This window comes from Hyaena hyaena, unplaced genomic scaffold (assembly GCF_003009895.1).
Source record: "Hyaena hyaena isolate Hyena2069 unplaced genomic scaffold, ASM300989v1 scaffold_1836, whole genome shotgun sequence".
Classification (NCBI taxonomy): Eukaryota; Metazoa; Chordata; class Mammalia; order Carnivora; family Hyaenidae; genus Hyaena; species Hyaena hyaena.
The window spans coordinates 79266-93387 of NW_024082468.1; the positions used below are offsets into that span (position 1 = coordinate 79266).

The window sequence follows — 14122 nt, forward strand, 5'->3', positions numbered from 1 at the left end:
CATTCTCAAATTCTTAATTTTCCCTTAAAAAATTGAGGCTTGAGAACTAAAAGAAAACACTGAACCATCTCTCAAAAGGCCTTAACTTAAGGATTATTAACTTAAGGTTGATAATCAATAGTCTAGCAGTTATTTGATAATTCAAATCATATCAAGAACCTGCAAGTAAAGTAAAAAATATGTTTGACTAGTTGAAATAAATGTCAAATAAAATAGAAGATACTCAGGCCTGTTTACTGATGGAATGACTCAATTTAATATAGTATTAGTAAGGATAAACTCAAAGTACCACTGCACAGTAGGAATGAGAAAGGCAAACATTCATTCAATCAGCAAACATTTATTATATTCTGACTAAATATAGAATTTGCTTTTGTATTTTCCACCTTCCCAAGAAAGGAAGGAAGAAAGGGATTTTATATTAAGATTCACAGTCTTTATTCTAGCTTCTGTCATCTCTATCTTATAAAAACCAGTTTTTTGTTTGTTTTTAATTACTACCAAATTGGCAAGTAGAAAATAATAACTATACTGAGATAAAGATGCTATTGAAAGTTGTAATTTAATAACTATGCTAGTCTTGGTGGGTCAAGGTAAAAGAATAAAAGGTAAAGTCTTTTTTTCTCTGGTGGCCTTTTATTTAATTAATAGAAAATACATATCTTTTTTAATTTGGTCACTTCGGTAAAAAGCAGAGGTGCTCCTGGATAGCATAGTCAGTCTTAACTGACCTGAGCATCTGGCTCAGGTCATGATCTCAGGGTTTGTGGGATCGGTTGAGCATTAGACCCTGCACTGACAGTGTGGAGCCTGCTTGGGAGGATTTTCTCTCTTTCCCTGCCCTGCTCGTGCTCACTCACTGTCTCTCAAAATAAATAGATAAACATTTTTTTAAAGCAGATAAAATAGTGTTTTTGAGTAAAAGTTTTTAGGAGAAATGCTTCTCACATTCATCAGTGAAAAGTATGATCTCATTCAGAACTTTGGGGAGATTCTTTCAAATAAAAAGGGAGAGAATTTCTTTCCTTCATTCCCTTAGTGTAGCTAGATCCCTACTTTCAGGCTAAAGCTATAATTAGTGCATCTACAGTATGTAATAACTGGAACTTTTGTAATCTTTTACTTGAATCTCCATTTATAATAGTTTTCTATGGGAAGATGTATGCAGGATGCCAAAGTGGTTTACAAATGAACTTTTGATGAATGCCTATATTCTAAAAAGCAAGATATTTATTTTCATTTAAAAAAAATTTTTTTAAGGTTTTTATTTATTTCTAGGAGAGAGAGAGAGAGAGAGTGTGAGCAGGGGAGGGTCAGAGAGAGAGGGAATCACAGACTGAAACAGGCTCCAGGCTCTGAGCTGGCAGTCAGTACAGAGCCCGACGCGGGGCCCGAACCCACGAACCGCGAGATCATGACCTAAGCGAAAGTCGGACGCTTAACCGACTAAGCCACCCAGGCGCCCCTATTTTCATTTTTAGAGTATTAAGACTAGAATATGTATTTTGCAGTGACCATATTTTAAATTGATTTACCTTTTTTTAAATTTTTTAATGTTTATTTTTGAGAGAGAAAGAGAGACAGCGTGAGCAGGGGAAGGTCAGAGAGAGAGAGGGAGACACAGAATCCGAAACAGGCTCCAGGCTCCAAACCAGCTGTGAGCACAGAGCCCAATGCAGGGCTCGAACCCACAAACCGTGAGATCATGACCTAAGCAGAAGTCGGATGCTCAGCCGACTGAACCACCCAGGAGCGCCTGATTTACCTTTCTTAAGCTATAGTTCTGTTGTATATTCTGGAGGAAGGATTTATTCCTATTACTAACTTTAAATGAAGATTTTTAAAAATTGTTAAAATACTAAGAGATCTACTGAGGCACAGATGACATAAAATGTATTCTCAAAAGGAGAATGCATTTCTGGAATAGCTTTTGAAATAAGGTAATTTTAATGTTTCTTTAATATATCTCATGCCTTTGCTTATGATTGAATATTATTTAATAACATCCTGTAAGAGTTTCTCTGTATTACTTAAGTACTTGTTATAAATTTGTTGGTCAGTCTCTTTTTTTTTTTTTTTTTTTTTTTTTTTTAAGTGCAGATGGGGTAATAATAATTGTTGATTCTGGATTTGTTTTAACTTTTTTCTCAGTTTTAAGATTTCCTCATTTTGTTTTCCCTGGTAGTTATTTGAGTAGTAATATGTTTGCCTATTACTAATTAAGGTTTTTCTTTAATAACAGATTTATACCTAAAACTGGAAGATGTGACCCATAAATTTAATAAGCCCTGTATAATGGATGTAAAGATAGGGCGAAAGAGTTATGATCCTTTTGCCTCATCTGAGAAGATTAAGCAACAGGTCAGCAAGTACCCATTAATGGAAGAGATTGGGTTCTTGGTGCTTGGCATGAGGGTAAGATTGATTATTGGTAACCTTTCTCTTTAATATTCTTCCCTTAAAAATTATAGATGTATTATAATAGTTATATATTATAAAGTAATATATTTTGGATTTGAGTTGTCCATATTTCCCCCAATGAGGGCAGAGGTTTTTCTCTCTTTGTTCACTAATATATGGTCAGTGTCTGGAATGGTTCTGACACACAGTATGTAATTAATAAATGAATAATTGGCTTAACTATAAGACTCTGGGACAGGTAATTTTGTTTTTAAGAAGCTTAAGTTTAGGTGCAAAGTAAATAACATGGTAAGTATGATATTTGTGATTTTGCCATGAGAAAGTCCTGAGTTCATATGTTCAGTGATTTTTCTATATTTTTTTTTAAATAGAAAATGAAACTTAAGGGGCGCCTGGGTGGCTTAGTCGGTTAAGCATCCGACTTTCACTTGGGTCATGATCTCACGGTTCGTGGGTTCGAGCCCCGCGTCGGGCTCTGTGCTGACTGCCAGCTCAGAGCCTGGAGCCTGTTTCACAGTCTGTGACTCCCTCTCTCTCTGACCCTCCCCTGCTCACGCTGTCTCTCTCTCTCCTAGAAATAAATAAAACATTTAAAAAAAAAAAATGAAACTTAAAAATTAGGCTATTGCTTCAGACTACAATTTAAAACAGTTTTATTTGCTCATGATTCTGTGGGTTGGCAGTTTGAACTGGGTTCAGGTGGACAATTTGCTGATCTCACTTAGTGACATATATGGCTGTGGTCATCTGATGAGTCAGCTAGAGCTAGATAGTAGTCTAAAATGACCTAATTCTCATGTCTGGGAAATGGTACTGTTGGCTGGACCCTTCTCCCTGTCATCTCTCATGTTCCAGAATGCTAACTGGAGCTTCTTCATGTATCACATTCCAAGAAGGCAAGAGTGAGAGCTAAAAGGGCTCTTGAAATCTACATTAGGAAGTTACTTGCTGTCATGTCTATGGAATTTTATAGGTCAAAGTATTATATCACAGGGCCAACCTATATTAATAGGGAAAAGAAACAGACTCTACTTCTGATTGTAGGAATAGAGAAGTCACAATACAAATGGCAGTGCACACAAGAATGGGAAGGATTGTTGAGGACATCTTTGTAAATAACATGCCACAGTTAAAAAGTAATGTGGAATCAAATCCTCTAAACAAATGATATGCCTTCTAAATGTGTGGAGGTAAAATTTGTATATATGATAAATGATTGTTTACCTTTATAAGCATAATGGGTAGTTTTGAAACTCATCATGTAGGATGATATATAGGTTTTCCTTCTGACTTTTAAGCAGGAGTGTTAATAGGAAGCATTATAGATGAATTGTTAATGTGATGGTAATAACAACACAGTTGAATTTGGCATTTGGATTTTAAATAAAACCAAAGAAATTAGAATAGAAAACTACAATTAAATATGGGTATATGGATACAAAGGTAGACACATAAGGGTAGGAGCAGACCTATCTACTGAAACTTGGCAGGCCAGAAAAGAATTGCAGGAAATCTTAAATATGATGAACAGAAAAAATATGCAGTCAAGAATCCTTTATCCAGCAAGCCTGTCATTCAGAACAGAAGGAGACATAAAGGTTTTCCCAAACAAACGAAAATTGATGGAATTCGTCACCACTAAACCAGCCCTACAGGAAATCCTAAGGGGGACTCTATGAGTGAAATGTTGCAAAGAACACGAAGTAACAGAGACACCACTACAAGCATGAATCCTACGAGAACATAATGACTCTAAACTCTGTTATTCAATAATAACACTGAATGTAAATAGACTAAATGCTCCAATCAAAAGACATAGGGTATCAGAATGAATATAAAAATAAGATCCATCTATTTGCTGTCTAAAAGAGACTCATTTTAGATGTGAGGACACCTTCAGATTGAAAGTGAGGGGATGGAGGGGCGCCTGGGTGGCTTAGTCGGTTGAGCATCCGACTTTCGCTTAGGTCATGATCTCGCGGTTCGTGGGTTCAAGCCCCGCATCGGGCTCTGTGCTGACTGCCAGCTCAGAGCCTGGAGCCTGTTTCAGAGTCTGTGACTCCCTCTCTCTCTGACCCTCCCCTGCTCACGCTGTCTCTCTCTCTCCTAGAAATAAATAAAAATATTTAAAAAAAAAAAAAAAAAAAGAAAGTGAGGGGATGGAGAAATATCTGTTACGCTACTGGAAGCCAAAAGAAAGCTGGAGTAGCCATACTTATATCGGACAAACTGGACTTTAAGGTTAAGGCAGTAACAAGAGATGAAGAAGAACATTATATAATAATTACAGGATCTATCCATCAGGAAAAGCTAATAATTATAAACATCTACGCACCGAATACAGGAGCACCCAAATACATAAAACAATCACAAACAGAAACAATCTTACTGATTCAAGAATGTGCTAATTGCAGGGGACTTTAATACTCCACTTACTCAATGAATAGGTCAACTAGACAGAAAGTCACTAAAGAAGCAATGGACCTGAATGACACATTGGACCAGGTGGATTAGACATTTAGAACTCTACATCCTGAAGCTATGGAATTCACTTTCTTCTCGAGTGTGCATGGTACATTCCAAGATAGATCACACACTGGGTCCCAAAGCAGCTCTCAATAAATATAAAAGAATTGAGTTCATACATACTATGCAGTACACTTTCAGATCACAATGTTATGAAACTTGAAATCAATCACAGGAAAAAGTCTGAAAAACCTCCAAAAACGTTGGAGGTTAAAGAACACCCTACTAAAGAACAAATGGGTCAACCATGAAACTAGAGAAGAAATTAAAAAATATATGCAAACAAATGAAGATGAATACAACAATCCAAACCCTTTGGGATGGGTACAGCAAAGGCAATCCTAAGAAGAAAAGACATTGCAATCCAGGCCTATTTCAAGAAACTAGAAAAAGCACAAATACAAAATCCAAGAGCACACCTAAAGGAAATAGAAGCAGAGCAGCAAAGACACCCCAAACCCAGCAGAAGAAGAGAAAGAATAAAGGTCAGGGTAGAAATAAACAATACAGAATCCAAAACAAACAAACAAACAAAAAAAACCAGTTGAACAGATCAATGAAACCAAGAGTTGGTTTTTTGAAAAAATAAGCAAAATTGATAAACCCCTAGCCAGGATTTTCAAAAAGAAAAGAGAGAGTACCAAAATAGACAAAGTCACGAATGAAAATGGGTTTATTATAATCAATCCCTCAGAAGTACTAGCAGTTATCAGGGAGTACTATGAAAAATTATATGCCAACAAACTGGACAACCTAGAAGAAATGGACAAATTCCTGAATACCCACACTACCAAAACTCAAACAGGAAGAAATAGAAAATCTGAACAGACCTATTACTAGTGAAGAAGTTGAGTCAGTTATCAAAAATCTCCCAACAAATAAGAGCCCTGGGCCAGATGGCTTCCCTGGGGTATTCTTTTTTTTTTTTTTTATTTCTAAGAGAGAGAGAGACAGCGTGAGTAGGGGAGGGTCAGAGAGAGAGGGAGTCACAGACTGAAACAGGCTCCAGGCTCTGAGCTGGCAGTCAGCACAGAGCCCGACGCGGGGCTCGAACCCACGAACCGCGAGATCACGACCTAAGCGAAAGTCGGACGCTTAACCGACTAAGCCACCCAGGCGCCCCTTCCCTGGGGAATTCTACCAGACATTTAAAACAGAATTAATACCATTCTTCTCAAGCTGTTCCAGAAAATAGAAATGGAAGGAAAATTTCTGGACTCATTGTATGAAGCGAACATCACTTTGATTCTCAAACTAGACAGAGACCCAGCAAAAGAAGAGAACTACAGGTCAATATCCCTGATGAATATGGATGCAAAAATCCTCACCAAGATACTAGCAAATTGAATTCAACAGCATATTAAAAAGAATTATTCACTATGATAAGTGGGATTCATTCTTGGGTTACAGGGCTGGTTCAGTATTCACAAATCACTCAATGTGATTCTGTCAATAGATGCAGGAAAAGCATTTGACAAAATACAGCATCCTTTCTTAATAAAAACCCTCAAGAAGGGATAGAAGGAACTTACTTAAACATTTTAAAAGCCATTTATGAAAAGTCCACAGCTAATATCATCCTCAATGGGGAAAAACTGAGAGCTTTCCCCCTGAGATCAGGAACACGACAGAGATGTCCACTCTTACCACTGTTGTTTAACATAGTTCTGGAAGTCCTAGCATCAGCAGTCAGACAACAAAAGGAAATCAAAGGCATCAGAATTGGCAAAGAGGAAGTCAAACTTTCACTTTTCACAAATGATATGATACTCTACATGGAAAACATGACAGACTCCACCAGAAGTCTACTAGAACTGATCCATGAATTCTGCAAAGTCTCATGGTACAAAACCAACATACAGAAATTGGTTGCATTTTTATACACCAATAATGAAGCAACAGAGAAATCAAGAAACTGATCCCATTCACAATTGCACCAAAACTCACAAAATACCTAGGAATAAACCTAACCAAAGATAAAAAAGATTTGTATGATGAGAACTATAGAAAACTTACACAAAGGAGTGGAAAAACATTCCATGTTCATGGATTGGAAGAATAAATACAGTTAAAGTGTCAATACTACCCAAAGCAATCTACACATTCAACGCAATCCCAATCAAAATTAGGATTCTTCTTAAGGCTAGAATAAACAATCCTAAAATTTGTATGGAACCACAGAAGACCCCAAATAGCCAAAGTCATATTGAAGAAGAAACCAAAATGGGAGGCATCATAATACCAGGCTTTAGCCTCTACTACAAAGCTGTCATCATCAAGAAAGTATGGTATTGGCACGAAAACAGACTCATAGACCAATGGAATAGAATAGAGAACCTAGAATTGGACCCACAAATGTATGGCCAATTAATCTTGACAAAGCGTGAAAGAGTATCCCATGGAAAAAAAGACAGTCTCTTTAACAGATGGTGCTGGGAGAACATGGACAGCAACATACAGAAGAATGAAACTGGACGACTGTCTTACACCATACACAAAAATAAACTCAAAATGGATGAAGGATCTGAATGTGAGATAGGAAACCATCAAAACCCTAGAGGAGAAAGCAGGTAACAACCTCCTTGGCCTCAACTGCAGCAATTTCTTACTCGACACATCCCCAAAGGCAAAGGAATCAAGAGCAAAAATCAACTATTGGGAATTCTATCAAGATAAAAAGCTTTTGCACTGCAAGGGAAACAGTGAACAAAACTAATAGGCAAAGGAAACAATGAACAAAACTAATAGACAACTATTACAAGTGGCATATCGGATAAAGTGCTAGAATCCAAAATCTGTAAGAAACTCACCAAACTCCACACCCAAAAAAACCCAAATAATCCAGTGAAGAAATGGGCAGCAAACATGGACAGACACTTCTCCAAAAAGGACATCCAGATGGCCAACAGACACATGAAATGATGCTCAGCTTCACTTATCATCAGGGAAATACAGATCAAAACCACACTGAGATACCACCTCACGCCTGTCAGAGTGGCTAAAATGAACAAATCAGGAGACCATAGATGCTGGTGAGGATGTGGAGAAACACGCACCCTCTTACATTCTTGGTGGGAATGCAAACTAGTGCAGCCGCTCTGGAAAACAGTGTGGAAGTTCCTCAAAAAATTAACAATAGTACTCCCCTGTGCCCCAGCAATAGCACTGCTAGGAATTTACCCATGGGATTCATGAGTGCCGATGCATAGGGGCACATGTACACCAGTGTTCATAGCAGCGCTTTCAACAATAGCCAAATCATGGAAGGAGCCTAAATGTCCATCAACGGACGAATGGATCGAGAAGATGTGGTGTGTATTTACACTGGAATACTACATGGCAATGAGAAAGAATGAAATGTGGCCATTTGCAGCAATGTGGATGGAACTTGAGGGTACTATGCTAAGTAAAATAATCAGGCAAAGAAAGACTTACCTTATGTTTTCAGTCGTATGTGGATCTTGAGAAACTTAACAGAAGACCATGGAGGAGGGGAAGGGGAAAAATAGTTACAGAGACAGAGGTAGGCAAACCATAAGAGACTCTTTAATACTGAGAACAAACTGAGGGTTGATGTGGGGTGAATGGGAGGGAAAAATGGATGATGGGCATGGAGGAGAGCACTTGTTGGGATGAGCACTGGGTGTTATATGGAAACCAATTGACAATAAACTACATTAAAAGTTTAAAAACAAATAATATGGTTATAAGGTAAAGAAAAAACGGCAGTGGAATAATTTTAAAACAAGGAATAAACATCCCAGGGGAATCTAACTGGGCAACTTTTTAACCTCCACTGTTTTCAAATCCCTTTCTCTCCTACTTTCCTCTCACTTTTAGGATATGATTTTGCATTCTTAAAAATATAATAATAGGGGCGCCTGGGTGGCTTAGTCGGTTAAGCGTCCGACTTTCGCTTAGGTCATGATCTCACGGTTCGTGGGTTCGAGCCCCGCGTCGGGCTCTGTGCTGACTGCCAGCTCAGAGCCTGGAGCCTGTTTCAGTCTGTGACTCCCTCTCTCTCTGACCCTCCCCTGCTCACGCTGTGTCTCTCTCTCTCCCTCCTAGAAATAAATAAAACATTAAAAAATTAAAAAAATATATATATAATAATAAAAGTCCTCAGACAGGATTTCCTTTAATTTTCTACTGACAGATATAAATACCTAACCTGCAAGTACTTTCATTCCCTCTTTATTCCTGTCACATTGAAGAATTTTCCATGCTCCTGTTTAAGCATAGCCCTTCCTATATTATCTGGATCTCAATCCTAGGAACCTAATACTCTTGACTCTCATTTGTTTTTCTTATGTCTTCAACTCTGTCTCTCTCTCTATTGACTCTTTAACTTTTGTTTTAAATATGATCAAATTACTCACATTTTTTAGGAACAAAACCTCAAAATCCACAATTACTGTGCTCTACTCTCCAGCTGTTAATTTGACTTGGTAGATCCAAATGGCATTTTTCATTACTTACTTTACTTCATTTTGAAAAGCAGTTTTCAATGCTAAGTCGTTTTTGAAACTGTCCTCTTAGTGTTCATGATACTACGTTCTCTCCTGGCTTTTTCCTAAGAACACTTGACAGTCTTCTTTGCCAGCTCATTTCTTTTTGATTATTCTTTAAATGTTGAGGTGTTTTGTTCAGTTCCTTTTTACTGCCTCCTTTTTTCCTTCTGTTTCTTCCTAAGCAGTTTCTTTTGTTCTTATCGATTCATTTTTCACTTACACTGATAACACCCAAATAGATATCTTCTGCCTCTGGTTTTTCTTTGCTCTCCTAATCTGTATAGCTAAACACTTTACTTTATTAATGTAAGACATCTAGAATGAATACATAAATAACTGACACACATCCCTCTTCCAAACTAACAACCACATCAATAGTAACATCTCTATTATTCCCTATCCCAATAAATGGAATAGTTTTACAAAGGAGAAAGCTTGTAGTACTGTCACATCTTAGAACCATTCATCAGTCCTATTGATCTTAATTCCCAAACGTGTGAGTCCAGTTATCTCTTCTCAGGCTCTAGTCTCTTAATTGATATCTCAAGTTCAATTTTGCTCTCTTCCAGTCTGTTTATCAAACATTGCAAAAAGTTTAATTATCACATTTCCTTATTTAAAAACTCTTCAGTGGGTTTCCATTACCTTTGGGGTACATATACAGGATAAGTGAGGCATTGCATGATTTGGCATTCTTGGGATATATGGCTTCCCCAGACAAATAGAGGTTCTTCTTTTTGTATCTCTCTCTCTCTCTCTTTTAATGTTGTATTTATTTTGAGAGAGAGAGAGAATGTGTGTGTGTGTGTGTGTGTGTGTGTGTGTGTGTGTGTGAGAGAGACAGAAAGAGAGAGAGAGAGGGAGACACAATATCTGAAGCAGGCTCCACGCTCTGATCTTTCAGCACAGAGCCTGACACGGGGCTCTAACCTGAGCCGAAGTTGGATGCTTAACCAACAGCCACCCAGGCACCCTGTGTTTGTATCTTTTTAATAACAACTTTATTGAGATATAACTTATACATCATTCAGTTCACTCAAAGTATACGGTTCATTGCTTTTAGTATGTTTATAGAGTTGACAACCATCACCATGTTCAACTTTAGAATATTTTCATCACCTTAGGAAAAAATGTCATACCTATTAATAGTCACTCATTTTCTTCCAGTCTTTCAGTGCCCCCTAGCATTAGGCAACTCTGATCTACTTTCTGTCCTAAGGATTTGCCTCTTCTGGACATTGCATATAAATCAAATTGTATAATACACTAGATGGTCTATGGTGACTGAATTCTTTCCACTTAATGTTTTCAAAGTGTATTCATATATTAGTATTGTATTCCTTTTTATTGCTATAATACTGCATTGTATGTGTATGCCACATTTTCTTTATCCATTCATTTTTTGATAGACATTGGGTTGTTTCCATTTTTGGCTATTATTAATAATGCTATTATGAACAAGAATGTACAGGTTTTTGCATGTGCATATATTTTCATTTCTTTTGTGTATATTTATAAGCTTGAAATTGGTGGGTCCTATGGTTAAGTTTGTTTAGCTTTTTAAGAAACTGCCAAAGTCTTTTTCCAGTTACTGCTCTATTTGACATTCCTACCAGTGAGGTATTAGCATCCCAATTTCTCCATTTCCTTGCCCAGCCCTTGTTATTGTCTTTTTTTTTTTTTTTTTTAACCACTGCCATCCTGTTGGGTGTGAAATGGTATGTCATTATGGTTTTGATTTACAGTTCCCTAATGGCTATTGATATAGGCATCTTTTCATGTGCTTATTGACCATTTGTATATCTTCTTTGGAGAAGCATCTATTCTTATCCTTTGCCCATTGGGTCATATTTCTTTTTACTAATGAATTTTATACAAATCCCTGATAGATGATTTGCAAATATTCCCCCTCCCTTTTTTAGCTTTCTTGACAGTTCCTTTGAAGCACAAAAGTTTTCATTCTGAAGTCTGTTTTTTTTTCTTTTGTTATTTATGCTTTTGGTCTTATAGCTAAGAGATCATTGCCTAACCTAAAGTCATGAAGATTTACATCTGTCTTCTAAACATTTTAGTTTTAGTTCTTACATTGAGATCTGTGATTCATTTTAATTTTAGGGATGTGGTTTGAGGAAGGGAACAGACTTAATTCTTGGCAGATGGATATCTAGTTCCAGCACCATTTGTTGAATGGTCTTGACACTCTTGTTGCAAATAAGTTAACTATAAATGTGAGACTTTATTTCTGGACTCTCAATTCTGTTTTCTTGATCCATATTACCTATCTTTATGACAGTATGACACTATCTTTTTTTTTAAATTTAAGCTTTATTGAGGTATAATTGACCTATAAAATTTTAAAATAAAGTGTACATCATGATGATTTTATATACATTTGAAAGGATTTCCCCCAGCTAGTTAATTAACACATCCATCATCTCATGTGTTTATCTTTTATTTGTGTCTAAGAGAACATTTAAGTTCTACCATCTTAGCTGATTTCAATTCTAGAATACAGTGTTATCAACTATAGTCAGTATGTTTTATGTTAGGTCCTCAGACTTTATTCATCTTATAGCTGATAGTTTGTAACTTTTTACACACTTTATCCTATTTCCCCCACCTCCCAGCCATTGGCAACTGCTTTTCTACTCTGTTTCTATGAGCTTTATTTATTTTTTTGAGATTACACATAGGAGTGATGTCATGAAGTACTTGCCTTTCTTTCTCTGGCTAATTTTTATGTAGCTCGAGATGCCCATAGATGCATCCTACTTGTTGCAAATGGCAGGATTTCTTCTTCCTCATGACTAAATAATGATTCCATTATACATATGTACACCATATCTTTATTCATTCATCCATTGTGGACGTTTTGATTGTTTCCATATTTTGGGTACTGGCAGCACCGAGCCTGCTTAGGATTCTCTCTCCCTCTCTTTCTGCCCCTTTGATTATGCTGTCTCTGTCTCTCTCAAAGTAAATAAGTAAACTTTAAAAAAAATTTCCCTCCAGGAAAGTCATGCCTTTGAACTAAAGAATCCCTTAATATCACTGAACTATACTGAAGTTTACCAAATTCAGTAAAACCTTTGCTTGCAAGGATAATTCATTCCAGAAATGCTTGTAATCCAAACCACTTATAATCAAAGTGAATTTAGAAATAATGGAAACTCAGATGGTTCGTTCCACAACCCAAAAACATTCATAGGAAAATGATTATAATACTATAATTTAATACAAAATAAGAAAGAAAATACAAAATGTAAAGAAAAATAAACAAGTTAACCTGCACTTACCTTTGAAAACCTTCATGGCTGGTGTGAGGGAGACCAGAGAGAGGAGGGTTATTGTGTAGGATTTTTACTATCACTAACGGAATCACTGCCATCTATTGGCCCAATGGAATCTTTTCTTTTTTCGTGCAGCTTTGACAAGGAAGGACCCTAACCAATGACATCTGCCATTGCCTCCTTTTGAAGGTTTCGCGGAAATGTGACATTGCATTGTCGTTAAACAGATTCATCACTCGCACTGCTTACAGCCTTATTTGGGTGGTGCTTTTCTACAAAATTTTGCACTGTTTCCTACATTTTACACATCTCCCCTAACCTCATGTGAAGTGAAGGATTCCACCTTTTTCTCTTCCCTCCTGTGCAGATGACATGTAGATGTAAAATTCCTAGAAAATCTTGCAGTTTCAGCCACTCACACTAACATACCTCGTTCGTACTTCTCAGTGAATTCCTTCTTAACTTCCACTGTAATCATCTCCTTCTCACCGCCTTTCTTTTCAACCTTTGTCTGCATTGGGACCACTGTACACGCTTGCACGGTTATTGACTAAGTACAATATTAATCACTTCTTGTCATATACTGTATTTAATGTAACTGGCAATAAAACAGCAGAGGAAAGGGTTGATATCTGCAGGCAGCCTGACCTAGAATGAAGGAAACATTCCCAAGCTTACTTTTGTATGGAAAAGTAAAGGACTGTCTAACATCAGATTTGGGCACCTTCCAACATTCTGAAAAATCACTGGTTTCTGCCAAACACTGTGGCCCGAGACTGAGCATCTGAGCATGGGAGATGATTACTGACGATTCCACAGCAAGACAGAGAGGGGGGAGGAGGAGGAGGGGGAGGAAGAGGAGGGGGAAGAGGAAGATGAAGAACAACCACCACCACCACCACCACCATTGGCTCAGCTGTGATCATGTGACATTTGGCATCACCACGACTCCTATTGCAAGACATTGCTTATCATGTTAAAATTTATTAGAAATGTTTGCTCATCTTGCAGAACACTCACAGAACAAGGTTTTACTGTATATCAATTGTATTGCACTAAAAAGGATGAAAATGTGTAAATTAATCTCAGTAAATTAAATACAAAAATATATGAGAATTTTCAAATGCATAGTTATGTAAACCACAAGTTAGGAAATGTACCCAAGAAATAGGATTTTCAAAATAAAATCTATCACGATTCTATTAAATGAGGGGTGTATTATCTCATCTAAATTAAACTTCACATATGAGAATCTAAATTTCACATACAAACCAAAGCTAAGTTGTTTCAGTGGACCTCTTTTATTGATATTCTCTCTTCTACATATTTCTACTTTACTACTTAAAGCTAGAATTGGAAGAGATCTGAGAATTT

General features: G+C 37.0%; 1 protein-coding gene across 2 annotated transcripts in view; it reads left to right on the forward strand.

The window, feature by feature from the left end:
* Window positions 1–14122, forward strand: part of IPMK (inositol polyphosphate multikinase) — a 63982-nt gene that overhangs the window by 30705 nt on the left and 19155 nt on the right. For both annotated transcript variants that reach the window (XM_039224958.1, XM_039224957.1), the window contains exon 4: window positions 2243–2415. In XM_039224958.1, the coding sequence (XP_039080889.1) occupies window positions 2243–2415 (173 nt within the window). The remainder of the gene's footprint in view (window positions 1–2242; window positions 2416–14122) is intronic.